Here is a 20,768-nt window from a genome sequence, read left to right as displayed (position 1 = left end):
GCCCTTACTGTACATTGTTCTCATCATCTGGAAACCATTAAACGCAATGTTTCCTCTTATCAGCCCCAATTTTGCCTTTGGTCACCGTTCAATACCCTGCCTCTATCATAGATCTATTCATCGCGCCAGAAGGGGGCGTTATTGCTTACTTTGAGAAACGCTGAGCTAAAATAAAAGTCAATGTGTTAGAAATATTCAAGTTGTGACCTTCAATAAAAAATAAAAAAATATATAAAATGTCAACATTTTATATATATTCCGTCGAATTTTTATATATAGAATTTGTCTGCCGTCGCCCCTCTATATTTCCTTAACGCCCCCCAATTCTCTTTGAGCCTTCTACTGCCCCCTGAAAGCCTCCAGCGTCCACAAGGGGGCGTTATCGCCCACTTTGAGAAACGCTGGTCTAGGGCATACACGGCTAACATACGGCCCGCGGGCCAAATCTAATCCGTCTAATGTATCTATGTGGTCCGCGATCAATTTTTGAATATTAGCTAGTAAAGTCGGAATATCTCGATGAAAAATTCTGACGCTTAAAAAAGAAAAAAAGGTCAACAACTCACTGTGCGTTTAGAGTTAACAGTCCATTACAAATCTCGTAATTATAGCGTAAAATGTTGATAAAGCATGATAATGTAAAAAAATGTATGTGTAATCTTTATCTACGGGGTGACACCACAATGAGATCTCGCTTCACCTCAAAATCTTCTCAGGGCAGCCTTTCGTTCGGCCCGTTAAATAAGTTTTTTCTCCAATTCGGCACGCTTGTCTAGGGGTGCTTTCCAGGAAGATTTTTAAAAGGAAACTGGCTTATATTTCGGCATTACAGACGTGGAAAAAAGTTTACGTGGATAGGCTGTTTGAGTGCGGCACGGATCCGCGACCAATCTTCCAGTGTTCGGGAACTCGTCCACTCGAAGTACCAGGACGAACTCTGCTCGACCAAGAAAAAGCCCCTTTTACAAAAATTTTATTCAAAAGTAGCACAGTCGAGTCCGGAGATGCAGATGGTTTCCTATTGTTTACCAGACACTGCACTCTATGTCCTGCTCTCGAACTGGATAAGATGTCCGGTGAATGCACATCGGAATTTCCGAAGTTAGTCTAAACGAAGGTCTATAACTTTGGAGGATATATATATGAAAAGGACGAAGATGTAAGCTCGCGGGAAACACCCCAGCGAGTATTGTTGCCTCGCGGGACGCCATGGCAAAATAAGCAGTGTTTTTGTGGCCTGGGTTTAAATATCTTGTGGACTCGAAAATCGTTACTTTATTGGTTATTAAATAATTCCCTTTCTAGATTCCTGACTGGTCATTTTCTGTTACCAGGTAAAATTAAATCAAATTAGTTAATAAACAACCGAAAAAGTTAGTTGTTTATTAACACAATTCGACACCGTCATTTGTTCGACGTTAAACGCAATTTATACCTTACTTTCATTTCTGTTTTTGTTCGTTTTGTCTAGAGCAGATTACCACAAATCAAGGTCATTATTTAACATCGTGTTTCGTGACTTTCATTTTATACTTCGTTTAACAATGGTGTATTAATTTAGGCCAGTTTTTGGTAGTGACTGATATAATTATTATTTTTCATGGACATTTACAATGAAGGAAATTTTTCCTAAAATTTAAACCATATGATTTACTTTATCTTTAACCAGTTTTTCGTTACAGGGTAAGTCGATAGGAATAATTGTGTTTTACTTTCACAACGCCAGTTTTCTTACCATAACAAAATGAACTGTTTCATCAATACAAGTACAAGCAAAGCTATGTAATGAATTACAGTCGAAAATTTCATTTTAATCACAATCGGATCACGTGTTCCTTCATGGTGATCGTATCGTTTGAGCACTTTTCCTGGCAAATAACATTGACAAATACTAATTCGCGATAATTATATATATCCAGTCCATTAATGGAGGTGCAAATCAAGTTACATATTAACTCTAAACAAAAATTCATTGAAAAACATAACCGTACCACATTGTATTGTCATTGTGATCGGATTACCTTAATTATTTTAAATATAAAATTGATAGACGAGTCTATCATTTATATCTGCTTTTGTTGTTAAATTTTGTAAAGGTGTAGAAATGTTTTCAATTCTGATGTTTAGAATTTTATTTCATTCTATAATATGAGAAAGTTACAGAGAAATAGAGTGCAAATAAACAATTTCACATTAATTAATTAATATGTAAACGCGGCCAATATATAAACTTTGAACTGGATACAGTGAACAATGGACAAGTAGTGTATACAGTGCATTAGTACAAGCGGTACATGGAATTTGCAAAGGAATAAAACGTGACAGTATAACCGTAAAATAGGCAAATATAGTTATAGAAGGATTAAGCGTGTATGGAGTTCCAATTAATTGTTGATACTGAGCAACAAAACATATACATTGAAGAGCATATAATATACAATGAATAAATGGTGAAAACAGAATACTAAGTATAAAGTACACGGTACTGATATATATGCAAACACAATGTAATAGCATTAGAGAGACTATACAGTATATACAATCTGAATTACATATTACCTAGAAGTTGGGCGATGCCTATCTATATCGATGATGACGCCTGTCTATTTCAGTTGGGCAACATAATTCGTTATTCTAGAGTCTAGAATAAAGAATTATGAACTTTGACGGTAACATGTATACTGTGTATAATACTAGCACATTAATCAATATCCCGTTTGATTCAACCCCGCTATGCTATATAATCGGTTAATTTCAATTATCTTTCATATAAAAATTTTGACAAAATTATTAACTATCATTTAATTCTACTATAAATATTTTGTACTTATCACTGTTATTTTCACACCAGCAAAGTAAGCAGATAATGTGTTTATTAATAATACATACAAGACAATTATTAAGCTTTTGTTTAAGTAATATTCCGGCTCTTTCATCAGGGTTTTGTTTACGTCCCCAATTCCCTAATCGCTTAATTATTTAACTACTTCTTAAGTAGAAATAAGTCGAAACCGGTTACTTTGTACTCGAATATTTGTAGTCTCCGGAAAAAGTGGAAAGACAAATTTTTATGACAAACGGATACATAAATCGTAAATTTAAGGAAAATGCATTCTAGAGCTTTTTCTGTATCTTGTGCATCTCTCTCATTCATTAAATTTAGTTGTAAATGACGCTGTCAAAGTAACAATTAATTTTTTATCATTATACAAGAATTGTACACGTTTTTTTTCTACATCCCCTTAAAGATGGGATATACGAAATCGTAATATCACCGGTTTAACATTGAAATCCGCGAGTAATATAAAATCGGAGAGCGGAATAAAAATATCAAATATTTTAATGGATTTTTTAAAACTCCGGTCAAGTATACAGAACTATCATAAAAACATACCAGTAAATTTTTATCGGTTGGGTTAAGTTATAAATCTACTCGTTCTTCACGTAATCGGCCAAATATCTAGCGGGCGGGCGGGCGGCTAACGGCCCAGAACAGGTCCTGGATAGAATTGGATGCGGTATATGTGTAGCATCGACCCAAGGTCGTAGGTTCCACCGGCTAAACCGGGTGAGGTCGGCGCTCTGTAAAGCGAGTGCGCAAATCTGGCTTTTTGGAATCTGACAATACAGAGATTCCACTCCGTCACTAATATTCGAATATACAATAGCGATCTTATTTTTTTCCCCCATGTAGTATAGAAATTTGTAATAAGATACATAATGCGGTAATAATAAAACATTGTGCGATTATTTTCATATAATTAAAATAAATATGTATTTATTTTTTAGAAAATACAAGGGAAGCGGCGCATCCACCGCTTCCAATGACGGCACGCTACTGGCCTGAGGTCGTTCCCATATCTTTGAGTCATCATGTTCTTCATATTTTACTTTTTCATATCATTAGTTAATGACTCATTTGTTAATAAGTATTTTTAAAAAATATATAATTTAAATCACTCTTTACTGACAGAGTTTTTCGGCAAAAAAATTGTCACGTAGAAACAGAAAGATGCATTTTGTAAAGAAAGTATTGCCACAAAGTAGAAAGACGGTACAATCACCCGCTAATATATTGTCTGTTTTAATAAGAAGAATGTAATTAAAACAGATTTTTTCATATGACAAACTGTTTGATAGTCTTAACTGAAGTACTAGAAGGCTTTCTTTATTTTATTTTATTTTACTTTTGTATTATGTTCATTACGTTCCTGTTTACCTGCACTGAATTACCGTACTCTACGAATTGTATTGCATTGTATTCGATCAAATGGATGAGTCATACATTGGGAATATGCATACACGAATTTAGATTCGAATATACAATAGCGATCTTATTGTTGTTTTTCACAGATACAGATTATTATTATACCGCATTATGTATTTTATTACAGATTTTATGTAAAAATTTGTAATAAGATACATAATGCGGTTATAATAAAATATTAATTTTAAGTAATTTAAAGTACGTTCAAATATGAAAATAATCGCGCAATATACTGTATATTTATATATTAGAAAATACAAGGGAAGAGGCTTCCAAGGACGGCACGCCACTGTTATCTACGCTCACAGAATGAAGCTTTTTGCAATTTTATAATAATATAAAAGTTTTGAAAATGAAAGCTTGCGACAGATTACACACAATTTTAACGTTACACCAATGTGTCTCACTCATTAGTGTTTTTCGTGAGAAAAAATTACGCAATTCGTTGCTGAAATGTTTACATTTTTATTATGATTTGAAATCTTACAAATCTAACTTGTATATCAATTGTCGAATCTCAAAATTCAAAAATAATGAAGAATTATATGAAGAAAAATTTCAAAATTTATTGTTGATTGTTCAAAAATAAATGGTAAAAGAAGCCCACTAAAGAAGAAAAGCAGACCGCTCTACTTCCGGGCTCATACAAGCTCTCTACACACTGCATAAATAACTCATAGAGAGGGCCGAATTGCCAAAATTGTAAAAATACTCTACTGCTCTGAGAGATTAGGGCGGTCGAAAAAAACTCCAGGAATTTTTCGGGGTAGTCCATTTCTGATATGTCAGGTATCCGGTTATGTCGGGCATCTCCCTCATCATCCGGCCGCTCCATCGTGGGCCTGGTCGAACTCATAATGGGCTTGCTAAAAAGATACCTTCTTAGTGCCCACAGGGCGGGAAGACCCCAAAAAATGTTTAAGACTATTAATAGATTTTTTTAAAATCCAAATAATATAATTTATTAATTATAATTCTTATAACCGATAATTAATTTTATTTCTATACAAAAATAGATAAATTTTAATGAATTTGTTTTGAAAATATATATATTAAAATTTTAAAATAAAGAGTNAAATAAATTCTAGAGCTTTTTCTGTACCTCGTGCATCTCATTCATTAAATTTAGTTGTAAACGATGTTGTCAAAGTAACAGTTAATTTTTTAACATTGTAAGAATTGTACACGTTTTTTTTCTACATCCCCTTAAAGATGGGATATACGAAATCGTAATATCACCGGTTTAACATTGAAATCCGCGAGTAATATAAAATCGGAGAGCGGAATAAAAATATCAAATATTTTAATGGATTTTTTAAAACTCCGGTCAAGTATACAGAACTATCATAAAAACATACCAGTAAATTTTTATCGGTTGGGTTAAGTTATAAATCTACTCGTTCTTCACGTAATCGGCCAAATATCTAGCGGGCGGGCGGGCGGCTAACGGCCCAGAACAGGTCCTGGATAGAATTGGATGCGGTATATGTGTAGCATCGACCCAAGGTCGTAGGTTCCACCGGCTAAACCGGGTGAGGTCGGCGCTCTGTAAAGCGAGTGCGCAAATCTGGCTTTTTGGAATCTTACAATACAGCGCTTCCACTCCGTCACTAATATTCGAATATACAATAGCGATCTTATTTTTTTCCCCCATGTAGTATAGAAATTTGTAATAAGATACATAATGCGGTAATAATAAAACATTGTGCGATTATTTTCATATAATTAAAATAAATATGTATTTATTTTTTAGAAAATACAAGGGAAGCGGCGCATCCACCGCTTCCAATGACGGCACGCTACTGGCCTGAGGTCGTTCCCATATCTTTGAGTCATCATGTTCTTCATATTTTACTTTTTCATATCATTAGTTAATGACTCATTTGTTAATAAGTATTTTTAAAAAATATATAATTTAAATCACTCTTTACTGACAGAGTTTTTCGGCAAAAAAATTGTCACGTAGAAACAGAAAGATGCATTTTGTAAAGAAAGTATTGCCACAAAGTAGAAAGACGGTACAATCACCCGCTAATATATTGTCTGTTTTAATAAGAAGAATGTAATTAAAACAGATTTTTTCATATGACAAACTGTTTGATAGTCTTAACTGAAGTACTAGAAGGCTTTCTTTATTTTATTTTATTTTACTTTTGTATTATGTTCATTACGTTCCTGTTTACCTGCACTGAATTACCGTACTCTACGAATTGTATTGCATTGTATTCGATCAAATGGATGAGTCATACATTGGGAATATGCATACACGAATTTAGATTCGAATATACAATAGCGATCTTATTGTTGTTTTTCACAGATACAGATTATTATTATACCGCATTATGTATTTTATTACAGATTTTATGTAGAAATTTGTAATAAGATACATAATGCGGTTATAATAAAATATTAATTTTAAGTAATTTAAAGTACGTTCAAATATGAAAATAATCGCGCAATATACTGTATATTTATATATTAGAAAATACAAGGGAAGAGGCTTCCAAGGACGGCACGCCACTGTTATCTACGCTCACAGAATGAAGCTTTTTGCAATTTTATAATAATATAAAAGTTTTGAAAATGAAAGCTTGCGACAGATTACACACAATTTTAACGTTACACCAATGTGTCTCACTCATTAGTGTTTTTCGTGAGAAAAAATTACGCAATTCGTTGCTGAAATGTTTACATTTTTATTATGATTTGAAATCTTACAAATCTAACTTGTATATCAATTGTCGAATCTCAAAATTCAAAAATAATGAAGAATTATATGAAGAAAAATTTCAAAATTTATTGTTGATTGTTCAAAAATAAATGGTAAAAGAAGCCCACTAAAGAAGAAAAGCAGACCGCTCTACTTCCGGGCTCATACAAGCTCTCTACACACTGCATAAATAACTCATAGAGAGGGCCGAATTGCCAAAATTGTAAAAATACTCTACTGCTCTGAGAGATTAGGGCGGTCGAAAAAAACTCCAGGAATTTTTCGGGGTAGTCCATTTCTGATATGTCAGGTATCCGGTTATGTCGGGCATCTCCCTCATCATCCGGCCGCTCCATCGTGGGCCTGGTCGAACCCATAATGGGCTTGCTAAAAAGATACCTTCTTAGTGCGTCCATTAATGGAGGTGCAAATCAAGTTACATATTAACTCTAAACAAAAATTCATTTAAAAACATAACCGTACCACATTGTATTGTCATTGTGATCGGATTACCTTAATTATTTTAAATATAAAATTGATAGACGAGTCTATCATTTATATCTGCTNGATTTTTTTGGAATTTTATTACTTTAAATTATCATCCAATTGTTCTAGATAAAATTATATTATATAATTTTATAGTTTACAGTATAAAAATTTAATATTTGACTCGAATTTTTATATAAATTGGCAGTAAAAAAAGGAAGGAAAGATGAAAGTCCTACGCTCTCTCCACAGAGAGTAACGTGTAAAAAAAATTAAGTTTCTAATAAAATTTTAATGTATTTTATTAACACAAGAATAGTTTTTTTTAATACAGTCGACATTGTTACGAAATTAATTTCTTCTGTTGTATCTTTCGATAACAGCTGCATGTATCAGATATTCGAAAAATTGTTACTGTAAACGTATACAGCTCTAGGAGGTCTACAGATAAATGCAGGTGGTACTAATTCTATTGCTAAATATTAAAGAATATATGCAAATAAATTAAAAAATTTATATAATATATATGAGTTTTGGAATTAGGCTAATCTGTCAGAACGATACGAGATGTTTATCGCCGCTCACAACCTTCTCTCTTTCAGTTCTTTCATAGAAATTATTGGAATTATTCGGTTTCTTTATTTGCAAAATTAAATAATACTTCATTATACGAGTGGCACTAAGCATCTACAAAAATTGATTGTATCATTATTCCAAGTTATAAGAATTGTTGGATCTTAGCCAAGAATTTTGAATAGAAACCAGTTTTGGTATTGTTGGAATAATGATTTAATGCGAATTGCAAGTGATAATAATCATATAGAAATTTAAAATCTTTAATTTTGCTTTTTAGTTATTGTTTAACGTATAAAGCAGAATGTAATATTAAATTTATGATGTGTATACAATGTGGTTGTACCATTACTTGAATATTTTTAAAAATCAAATTATCAATTTTAAAGGCCAGTAAGAAATTACGGCAACCAATTTAACCAAATTTATTGTTTTATTGTTCGAAAATGTAATTAAATTGGATAATTGATTGCTATGAACAAGAAGTTCAGAGAAAAAAATCTTAATGGTTTCATATATATAAATTTTTTTATAGTGTGTGTAAATGCNTATTATTAAATAATTATTTAATGTAGTGTAAAATGATTCCTACCTAAGAATATTTACAGATGGGCGTAGAGAAACTGTTTTGTTTGATAAAATTAGTTCTAGAATCCAAAAACTTTGCTGGGGATTAGATAGAAACTTTATTGATCCAGTAAGTATATTTGACACTAGAGGGTGTTATTAAAATTTGCCGGGAAATTTGTATTAGTTTTGCTATCATTTGTAAATGTTTGATTGATTGATCGATTGGTTAAATTAATTGAATAAGTCCAAGATGTATGTAGTGAAAAGAGGTATTTGAATCATTACGTGCTTATTTATTAGATATTAAATGAAATTATGAAACGATTTAATCATAATCTTTCTGTGTTTATATAGCTCGAAATTGTTTACGTTTTGCAATATATATATCAAATTACCGATCGATTTGATATGATATATATAAAAGTACACTAGTAAGCACTTCTTGAGGATTTAAATGTGGTATCCATAGCCATAAACCAGAAGTGGGAATAACATCTTTAAATTGGCAAAATTTAGTATTTTTTTTAAGATGCTAACAATAAATTTTAGCATTCTGTTGATGTCATTTGATATGCCATAACAGGTATACTTTAAATTCAAGTATCTATAAATGTCAAATGATATAAAGTTAGCTAAGTTACTTGAAATACAGTGGAGTTTTCGTCAGCTGTCAGTATTGTTAGTTTTTGACATCCCAGCAAAGGTCAGAAATATATTTCTGCAGTGAACTCTGAATAAGGAAACTTTACTTAATGGTTTCTGTAAACTTTTTTTTATTCCAAACTAATACATAGTATTTGATACAATAATATATAACATAAATATCTATTCCAGTTAAAGTAATCAAGAATTAATAACATAACATTCCAACAAAATATAAAAAGAAACTTAAAGTTTTTTACTTATTTTTGTAGGAAGATCATGAACTGACTCATGGCTTGATGCAACAACTTTATTGTGTGATATGAATTTTAGAGTGCTTTAGCAATCCTCTTCAGTCATCAGTTATCTAATAAAGTCTGTTTGCATGTGCTTTTTTCTGACTTAACAAAGTTTAAATTCATTATCAGCAAACTGTAGTGAAATTTGATATAGACATAAGTTAAAATTCCAGAACGGAGTAGTTTCTAAAAGTATAAGTTTCAAAATTTTGTTTTTGTAAAACATTGTGATCTTCAACACTGTGTTGAAGCAAGATTTTAATTCAGATAATAAATAATGAAAAATAATAATAATAAACAGCGTAGCTCTCTGGAATAAGTAACTTTAATTAATTTTTATATTCAAAATATCATGATTTAAAGTTTAAACTGACAATAAACATATTATATGGAAGTATGGAATGTCATTTTATACTAGTTTTCTTTTTGTTTTTAAAATTATGGAAATCTCATTTAGAAGAACTTTGATAGAACAAATAAAATCATACATTATATTTAAAAATACAAAAATGTTAAGATTTTTTTAATGATATTACTGATTTTAATGATAATGATTTTTTTAATGATGATTTTGATTAATTAATGCCAACAATTACAACAGAATTGATGAATTCGCACATTCATCTTGTCAGATATTTTGCTGCATTCTCTGCTGGAATTAAGAAATCAATTTTCAATACTGTCTTGATCTCTATTCTTGTTACTCCCAATTAACTTAATCAGTATAAATCTTACTATAATTAACTTTTGTTGTATAAATATATTATTGCATAAGGTTTCATGAGGTTAACACTAAGGAGAATTTACTTTATTTCTAAAATCAATATAACATTTAAAATTACATGACTTTAAAGGAGCTATGACTATGTTTGCTGATTTCGAGTATTCTGTTTAATTTGCAAGAGCATTCATAGTCTTTTCTATTTATTTGGATTCTTTTGGATTATTTCAACATATCAAATGACATCAATTGTTATTTTCTACTAGAGAATATTCAGAGAAAATTTTCGATAAAAAAATATTGTAACATTTTCTTTTAAGATAATTAATGAAAAGATATAAATAATTTTAGAAATTATAAGATTTATACTAGTAATACATACATTTTTCCCCTTGTTTACATATGACAATGGGATATCCAGGTATCTTTTGTAAGAAAACGTTGAGAAATAACTTATGTATGCACAAAATTATAAGTTAAATATAGATACTCATTATTATTTTCTAATTGGTGTTTATTCAAAGCTCCTCTGCTAAGAATCTTGTTTAAACAGAAGCTAATAATACAAATGGGAATGATAGTATTCAAAATTATTCTGACCACATTTTAAAATATTTATCACAAATTTCCTCTATGCACTTATTTTAAGCTTTTGCTTCCAAAAAGTACAAACCTTCCCTTTAATCCCTTGAAACAAAATACTGTAATAATATTTTTTAACTTTAACATCTGGTAACCTAACAAGCTATATACTTCCACAACTGATATGGTCTAATTGATATAAATATCNATATTTCTTGCAGTTTCCAGGTGATATTTTTGCACTTCTAAAATCTATGTTTTAATTTTTATGATATTTTTTTATTTTGTATTTTATGCTTTTGAAAAATTTTAATTTTCTCAGTCTAAAACAAAATTTTGATTCTCTTCACAAAGATAAACTGTAAATTTTATAATGTAAATGATGATTGTTATACAGGATTTTTCAAAAGTAACACATCAGAAGATGCTTCCATGCATAGCATTTATGTATCATATAGTGCATTGTAGGGAAAACATAATTTACAGTGTAAATCATCTGTACAGTTAATTATTTAATGATTACATGTTCCTCTGACAGTGCCTGTTATGGTACATATGCTTCCATGCTGTACATGAAAGCATTCTTTATGCATTACTTTTGAATAATCCTATATGTTAAATTGTAACATCTTCATATTATTAAATAATTATTTAATGTAGTGTAAAATGATTCCTACCTAAGAATATTTACAGATGGGCGTAGAGAAACTGTTTTGTTTGATAAAATTAGTTCTAGAATCCAAAAACTTTGCTGGGGATTAGATAGAAACTTTATTGATCCAGTAAGTATGAAATTAAAAGCAAATTAATGATCAAATAATATTGAAATGTAATTTAATTTTAAAAAGTAAGACAATATTTTAAATATTTTTATTAAAAAATCTCATAGTACTTATATGATAATTCTATATACCAAATGCTTTTCATTGTTGTCTTTCTGTGGGGAAAAATCTGAACTGATAGTGATAAAGTTTTGATGATAATCATTAATGAGTGATTAAACAATTTTGAAGATTTTGGAATAAAAGATCAACTAAGAAAGGGCTTTAAACAATATAACATTTGCCATTACCACACAGATGCATTACCAGTTAAGTTACTTGGATCTTCATCTGATTTTAAACCAAATAATGTCATTTAATAATTTATTAAGTAACCTTATGTGTCTATATCATGAATGTAATCTATCTGAATTTGTTGGTGTAGTTGTAAAATGTCTCATGAAATTATTGATATATATTTTTCTCTAATACAGAAGTTCATAAATAATAAATGTGAAAAAATATAATAGATTTTAAATGGAAAACTAAATTTTGAAAAATATTATATATAGAGTTATTTCACTAATTAGTTGTTATTTGAAGTATTTTTAAAATCATAATATAAAAGTTTGAAATTATAATTATAGCCAGCAATTACAATGAAAGTTATAAGTGGATTATATCCTGGTATAACAACAGTTGAACTAGACAATTTAGCAGCAGAAACTGCAATTAGTATGGCAAGTATTCATATTGATTATTCAACTCTTGCTACTCGTATTGCTGTTTCAAATCTTCAAAAGGAAACGAAACAGTTATTTAGTGGTAAGTGAAATTAATTATTTGATGATTATCAAATTATAATTTTATTTATCAGACTTATTTCTATCAGTAATAAAATTAAAATACTCAGAAAACAGATTCAAGAGTAGTATTGAACACTATAGAAATTTTTGTACCTAGGTACCTAAGATTATTTGAGTATTACTGTGAGTAATTATTTTATAAACTCTGATTGATGGATCCTTGGAATTCACAAATGTTTTTGAGTTCTCTGAAGAAGCATATTATGTCATGGAAAAAAAAAGAAAAATACTATTTTTAATATTTACCTTTATTAAAACACTCAATAAATTTTAAATTAAAAAATATAGAATCATTTAAATTAAAATTTGTAAATCTTAAAGCCATCATTTTAGAAACACTTAAAAATATAATAATAATAATAATAATTTAATTCTGCTTTAGGAGTATTCCAAAAGTTTTTATTTATTAAGAAAAGGTGAAATTTGAGCAACACTGGGGTAATGCACATTCTTAGGATAGTTTATATTACAGTATTACATACAGTTTTTCCAACTTTTCAAAAATTTGTATTAATTTAACATTTTTTTCTTAAGATTTAAGCAAGGATATCTATCTTTGTTTAATGAAATCAGTGAGTGAGATTTACCTGGTGTTACATTTGAGAATTTGCACAAAGTAGAAATACATTAAAATTCCTGAAGATTCATCTTTAACAGCCAATTGCAGAGACAGAGTTTACGTTAAACGACGTTTATCAACAGAATGACCTATAGACGTTGGCTGGCTGAACTGCAGTTTAAAATATGTTGCAAAGATGATGATTGTCTATTTCTGACCGTTCTCTAAATGAACTTCAGCAAAACATTGGCTCTTCCTTACTTCACTATTACTCTCCTGTTTTAGGAGTCGTTCGGCCAATCGGGTTATTTGTTTGTGTTGCCATCTATATTCCGAAAGCTTCCAGAAATAAAATCTTAAGGCCGTCAAAACCGTTGTTTGACAATTAATGACAATCCTTTTCCATTTCAATATTTAATTTTGTCGCCAATATAGTTTAAAATATGAACAAATCCATATTTAGAAAATTTATACTGCATTCGAAATTTGTCTTCAGAATAGATTTTTAAGGAATTATTTTGACATCTTATTACTGTTGCCTTTGTAATTATCGAAATGAATAATTCTAAATATTTTATTATTATTATTACATTGTTTTAATATCTATAAACAGATTTCTGTAATTATTAAAATTGTCTCATTTGTTTAACAGTACAATGACTCTGAAATGCATTAACATTTTATAACCGACACGATACTTGAATTGTAAATAAATTCATCTGATTTAAATTAATTGAAGTTTTAAGTCTTCTACCATTTGAATATAAAAATTGGAACATTTAAAACAAATTTAAAGTATTTAATTTTGTTGTTTTTGCTCCAAGCAATTAATTAATGAATAATTTTGTCGATTTGTACCGTTTACAACATTTATCAAAGGAACGATATCTGTTTTTATCTAAACTTTTCCACAAACAAAGCTACTACTCGAATTGAAAAGCCCTCTAAACCTGCTGTCGAATGAGTCTAGAAAATAGGTCAAATAACTTGTTTCTAATCACTGTCTACATTGTGGCAGGCGAGAAATGCCATCTCTGCAATGAAATTTTTCTGAACAGTGGTCTACCCGATCTGTAAACCGCCGTTGGTCTCTAAACGTTGTCTCTGCAATCGGCTGTGAATGTGTAATAGCTAGAAATGACATAATATTGAATTTTGCTAATGTAATTTGATACCAGTAATTTTCCAATTGATCTGATATTTGCTTATATCCATACTCTTCAGATGCTGGTAATAAATGAAAGCCTGAAAGCTTGTTGGTTTAAAAAATTTTCACTTTGTTCACTAACTATTTAAATCTAAATATAAAGAAATAAAAGTTTATAAGTTAATTTATGGGCTCCTTTCAGATCAGGCCCTAGGCAATTATAATTGTCTAGTTTTCCTACACCTAATTCCAGCTTTGTTTAGGAAAATTTCAGACATACCGTGAATAAATTTATAATATCATAGAAAACTTGCTAGATTGGAAAAAAATCATTGCCAAATTATCAACTGGCTTGGAATATCATCAAATTTGGTAATAAATCATCTGACTAGGTAAAATTGCTCACATATTGCTCATCCATCACTAAATTATATCTGGTCTTTTGTAATAGTGCTGTGGTAATAGTTCTGCAATAGTTTTTCTCTTACTCTATTGAGTGATAAAGACAAAATTATTGCTTTAGGATAAAAAAAATATTGTAATGTCATCTGCTGATAATACTTCAGAGATAATAAAGTAAAAACAAACAAATAAAATTGTACTTGGAAGGACATATTGATAAAAGGAGAACAAAAAGACAACACACTTCAATGGAGGATGGGTGGTTAGGTAAAAATGTAAATTTATTTAATATCACTTCATACATTTTAAGTAACAGTTTTAAAACTAATATTAATTATTTAGAAGAATAATTATAAAATGCAACAGAGGAGAGCATTGCAAACTAACAGAACTTTATTATAATCTTATAATAAATATGAGAATTAACTGGAAATTTGACTTTTTCATTTGGCTTCTTGTTTGGAATTGTATTAAGTTATTATTTCAGCAACCTAATAGTGCTGTTTTTTTCTGAAACTTGACTTTGACTAGGTTGCTGAAATAATAATTTTGAAATTTGATGATAAAATAAATCTTGACAGTTTAAATTATATCTTAAATATTTTACAGATGTTATCACTGATTTATTTAATGCAGTTGATTCCCATTCCAAATGCAAAACACCATTAATATCAGAAGAAGTTTATCAAATAGTAATGAAATATGCAGAAGTAAGATTTGATATTATTTTCAATATTTCTTTACCTATTCAAAAATGATGATTTAATTTATTATTATAGTTTTTATTATTTTATTTAATGATTTTATGAGAAACATTGTTTACTTTATATATATATATATATCAGCCAAATTAATCGGGCAATATTATGCTACAATTAAGAATGTGAGGTTCCAGAATGGGTTGAAATCAAAATTTAATTTCAAGTTGTTAAAAGAAAAAATTCTATAGACAAGTCAGACCAAAGGTCATCTAAGTTATGTAAGAAAGAGAGGAGAGAAAAAACTGTAGTTGTGAAAATGAACATGTTGCAAAGATGAATGATGTAATGGGTCAGAAGGAATGTCAGCCCAGGAAGATGGAACTCTGACATGAGCACTCATAAACAGTTGATCTAAGTTAAAAATTTGGAAAAGGGGAAAGATTTAATGGTTAAAGAAACATTACATGTGATCATTAAATTTCTGAATTAACTAAAAATGAAAACAATGGGCTAAATTATCAGTGCACAGCTTACAGTTCTATCAACAATCTCTAATCAGAGTCGACAAAAAGGTGTCAGATAGACGCTTCAAAATGGACCTTTCTTGCAACCTGAACAGGTCTCGGTTTTCACTTGGAGACAAAGGAGACCAATCAGGAAGCAAGGAATGGGACATGGGCTAATCAGAAATATGGATGGTGGGAGAAAAACTATAAAAATCGGCAATTCAAGGTTGAAGAGAGTGTCACTCTCCAGATTACAAACTTTAAATTGTGCATCATTGAAATTGTTCTGTGTGCATCTTCTGCTGGACCACACCTCCATCACCTGCCTGTCAATGCCATAATCCAACAAACTCTTCTTGTCTGCCCCGGGACTGTGCACATTCTGCAGTAGCAACAAGAGACACCTCAATCCACTGAGACCATTATAAATCATTTCAAATATGTAAGCATACTTCTGCCATAATAAATGATTTCCTTTGTAAAACACTTGTTATTTCTGTCTCCACTACCACCACCCACATGCAGATGAACCTAGACTTCCTGACATCACATGAATTGTGGAGCTTATAGGTGGTACAGACTGCATCTGATACGGTGTTCCAGCAAGACAATGCCCAGCTGCACATCACATGGCAAACTCTTACCAGCCTGAATAGAATTCACATTCTTTCATGGCTGGCAGCCTTACTGGATCTCTCTCCCATGAAACACCTGTGGGGCTTTGTCCTACATGAGATGTACAGTATCAGGGACTACTACCACATACCGTATATGATATGCTTATTGCAGTGGATGCAGCTTCGCAAGGTTACCTCAGGCAACCATTAATTCGCGTCATTGCTAGTATGCTTTGCCATACAGTGGCCTGTATAGTTTTCCATGCAAGTCATATATGTTACTGAATAAACTGCTGTTTCTGTTGCATATCTTTGTTCTTTTAACCATTTGCATACCAGTCCTGCAGTATTCATGTGGCTATGCACATCACATTCTTTCATGATGTTGTAATTTCACTTTTGAGGAGTGTAAATTATATGAGTTTGAGAAAATGTATTATTTTGAAATTATTATTATCTTTAATCAGATGTACTGTGTATTATGTTGTAACATAAGCATACAATCCTTTATAATATGCATATTTCTCATTTTGGATCATATATTCATAGTATAATGTAAAAATATTTGAATGCAATAATACTTCACATATAATTAGTAGTCTTGAAAAATACTAATTAGATTTTTTTTATTTATTAGAAAAGTTAAAATTTTTATATCCTCTTCAATGCATTTTAATTAAGAATATTAACTTTCACAACAAGATTTTTTTTTTTATTTGTAAAAGTTAATATTCTAAATTAAAATGCAGTGATGATGATATAAATCAAAACTTTTTAATGTCAGTGTTTAAAAATTGTTTTGTATAGTAAACATAACAAAAAACTAAATTTTATATCAAGAATGAGCAATTATTTATTGTGACATCATCACAATGCCGGGCTGCAATTTTTTATCATATTTTTAATTTATTTAATTTAAAATATATGCTCTCCATCTCAAATTAGTACTATAGTGGCTTGTCCTATACACCATATTTTTCTTTTAACAATAGAGTTGTGCCAGTCATCTATTAACTGCTTTTAAGGGAAAGCTTTGAATTGAAAGAATGGACTTGAAGTTTGCATTGGAAGTTCATACATAGTTAATCAGGGCCTCCTGCTTCTAAGGTTTATGTATCTGGTCTCGTCTTTCATCACTCTCTTCTTGAGATTAAGGAAAGACAGATGGATGGACGGATGACAGTGGGAATTTATAGATATACAATTTTTTAAATTTCAGCCTAATGAAAAATAAATCACTTAATACAGAATGATTGAAAAGTTTCTACGTATAGAGAATAAGTTTATTTTTTCTTTAAGGTCCTTAGTCCTTATAGAAAAAATAAAATTATTTCTTTGATTTATTTGATTTTTACTTTTGAGGGCATTTAAAGGTTATGGTATACCAGGTGAAGATATCAAACAGATCTCTAAAGTGGGGTTAGTAACCTTTTATGATGTATCAAAGTAAAACAATGGAATGGCTCATTATACTGGTTTATTTTGCAAAAGACCTGTCTAATTTATTATTAAGAGAAAGAATATTAGGATGTAGAATAATTATTATATCCTAACTATTTTTAAAACCACAAAAATAAATTAAAAGATTTTATTTTATAAATTTCTACTGTTGTTATTAATAAAAGTAAACTTTCCTTTAAGAAAATATATAATTTTTGAAAAAAGAATATGCATACATAATTTTATTATTTAATTGTAAGCAAATTTAATACAAAAAAATATTTATATTTCTGTTGCATTTGCAGTTTTTTACCCAATAATTGTTTCAAATAGTAAATAAACATGAAAAATAATGAAGCTGTGTTGGAAAGTACTCTTATAAATTACACATTTATTGTGATGAACAAGTCTATAAAGAAGGATTTTATAAAGTTTGAAGCTTCATTTAAAAGTGATGTGTTGAACAACTTTCTAGTGAATCTAAATGTAATTGAAATTTTAAAATATTCGTAGTGCAGAGAATGAATGATAAGAATTTAAAAACAGATGAAACTTTATTTGATTTGTCAATCATAAATGCAATATTTAAATATTTTTCATTGCTTAATTTTGCATAACATTAAAAATGTTTCTATGTTCCTTGCTTTACATGCACAAACACAACATATATTAATGAAAGTTTGTCATAAATGAAAGAGATGTATCAGTATGTGTACTTATATAAACAGTGATGCAATCAAGGTAGGGGCAAAGAGCTTTTTCAAGAGAATTTCAAAAAAGTCTAAAAATTGACAAATTTAAAAAACTGAAAAAAAATCACACATTTTCTTACTTTTTATATAACATTGTAAAAAGTAATCATTTTCATTCTAAATTTTTAAATTAAAAACTGGCAAAAATTTTTGTTATCCTATTTGAAGTTTATGGTTATGCCATTACATATAGAGCAAGTTTTGTGAGTAAACAAGATCATTTGCTTTATGTATGGAAAGTTGAATCACTTTGTAGAGTAAATAGCTTGTTATACTTTATTAGAATTTTTAAACTTAAATTGTAGAGTTAAATTATAGTAATATGTATAATGCAAAATATTATAATACAGTGTGTGATTGGTTAACGAACATAATCCATTCCAAAACTTTGTTCGCTATCCGAATTGTTCGTTAACTGATTATCAATTTACCATCAGTTTGTATGGGATTTTGATTAATTTGTTCTGGAGACCCCAAATATTAAAAAATATATACTTTCTTATTATGTTTATTTATATGTAATAATAAAAATATATATATACACAGACTTGCATTTTTATTAGTCATGTTTTTTTGTTTGTGGGGGTTAAATAATCTGTCTAATGTTGATTGCTTTTCTCTCTTCTTCAGGATTTTCAGAATTAATAACATTGTAATTGTAGAGATTCCCAAGCTTATTAACCTCAACCTGGTTTGTATGTCATTGTAAGACCATTGATCTGACATCCCCACTTCTTCAAAAGATCTTTAATTAAAGGCAGATATTGGCATTAATCCTCTTTTTCATAATAAAACATATCTCGCTGAGTTTCTTGGTGTTCTTCATTCAAGAGTTCTTGGCGTTCTTCTGTCATCAGATTTGTTCCATAATGAGCTCTTCAATGTTCTTTATTTCTCAGATGTGATATTTGTTACTCTTTTAGCTGCTTGAGTTTTCTTAATTATACTGTATCTTTCTTAGATAAGATTGAACTGTGGCCTATTGTAGATTTGTTCAAGACATACTGCCCAGCAACATCAGACATCATCTGCCCACTCTCTACTTTGGTATTCTACCTTTCGAAAATAACTCGATGCAAAACTTAGAGTGCTCACCCGACAGTCTTGCGAATGCTATAAAAGAATTGTTTGTCAGAAAAATATAAGGGTGGAATTATAAGGGAGTATTTCAAAGTTCAAGGAATACTATCTGATCAGTATATATCGGGTTGAGCGTCAACGTTGACATTTCCCGCGCTCCAAAAAGTTACCTGAAGACAAAGGAAAATCAATCGCTATTTGCTATTTCCGTCGCTTCTTTTTATGTTTGTTCAGTGAAGTGTTCGTTATCCGATCATGTGTTCGTTGTCCAATCATAAAAATCTTTCACGAAAGTGTTCGTTATCTGATCTGTTCGTTAACCGATCACCCACTATATATACTTTATATTAATTTATTATAGTACAGCTTTAATTTAAAAAATTGTAATATAAGCTTCTAAAATAATTTTTTTTTTAATTCTCTTATTTTGTTCCAATTTCAGAAATTGAATTTAACTATCCAATATGAAAGAGATTATAACTATAGTTATTTTGGATTTAAGGTAATTTTTTTGATTTCTATAAATTTTATTAATTCATATTCTAGAAGAATTGAGTTTATTTGATGAACCAATTTTGATAAAACTTTGCCATTTTCCATTGATTTCAATAAGGAATCCAAATATGTATCAATAATAAAAAAAATAGCACCATGACTTCATTTTTGAGATACAATGGGGTCAAAGATACAATGTCCATGCTTCCTGACACAATTGACCATGTGTAATGGAATATAGAGGCAAACATAAAAACAAAAACATTGTATATGCTTAACAGAAAATGGGTGCAAAAAATGAACAAAACACAAAAAACAATTAGCATTGATTGTTTTACTCTTGGATCTCTCTATGTTGACAAGAACAAGGATCAATTTTATAAGCTTTGATAGAAGTATGATATCATTAGCAAGAGTAAGTAGTTGACACCTAGCTCTTATCAGGTCTTTCACATGAAAAGGAAGTTTTGTCTCAAAGTCAATGGATGTCAAATGAATCATGAAATTTAAATGCAACAGGCTATGGTCATTAATTAATGAGAGAAAATATACATCAGTGAAAGTTGGTCAAATGAAATTTAATTGGTCAGCC

The 20,768-nt window shown here is 29.8% G+C and overlaps 1 protein-coding gene across 1 annotated transcript in view; it reads left to right on the top strand.

Moving 5' to 3' along the window:
* The first annotated feature begins 8,773 nt into the window (after positions 1-8,773).
* Positions 8,774-20,768, top strand: part of LOC111623540 (ribonucleoside-diphosphate reductase large subunit-like) — a 77,784-nt gene continuing 65,789 nt past the window's right edge. Inside the window, exons 1-5 of the mRNA XM_023366148.1 lie at positions 8,774-8,875; positions 11,544-11,632; positions 12,259-12,436; positions 15,195-15,295; positions 20,124-20,183. Coding sequence (XP_023221916.1) covers positions 8,857-8,875; positions 11,544-11,632; positions 12,259-12,436; positions 15,195-15,295; positions 20,124-20,183 — 447 coding nt within the window. The 5' untranslated portion in view covers positions 8,774-8,856. The remainder of the gene's footprint in view (positions 8,876-11,543; positions 11,633-12,258; positions 12,437-15,194; positions 15,296-20,123; positions 20,184-20,768) is intronic.

The sequence above is a fragment of the Centruroides sculpturatus genome, unplaced genomic scaffold, assembly GCF_000671375.1.
Source record: "Centruroides sculpturatus isolate CEXI.00-Female unplaced genomic scaffold, Cexi_2.0 scaffold288, whole genome shotgun sequence".
Taxonomy (NCBI): domain Eukaryota; kingdom Metazoa; phylum Arthropoda; class Arachnida; order Scorpiones; family Buthidae; genus Centruroides; species Centruroides sculpturatus.
Note: the sequence above shows the minus strand (reverse complement) of the source record. Positions and strands in the feature narration are given on the sequence as shown.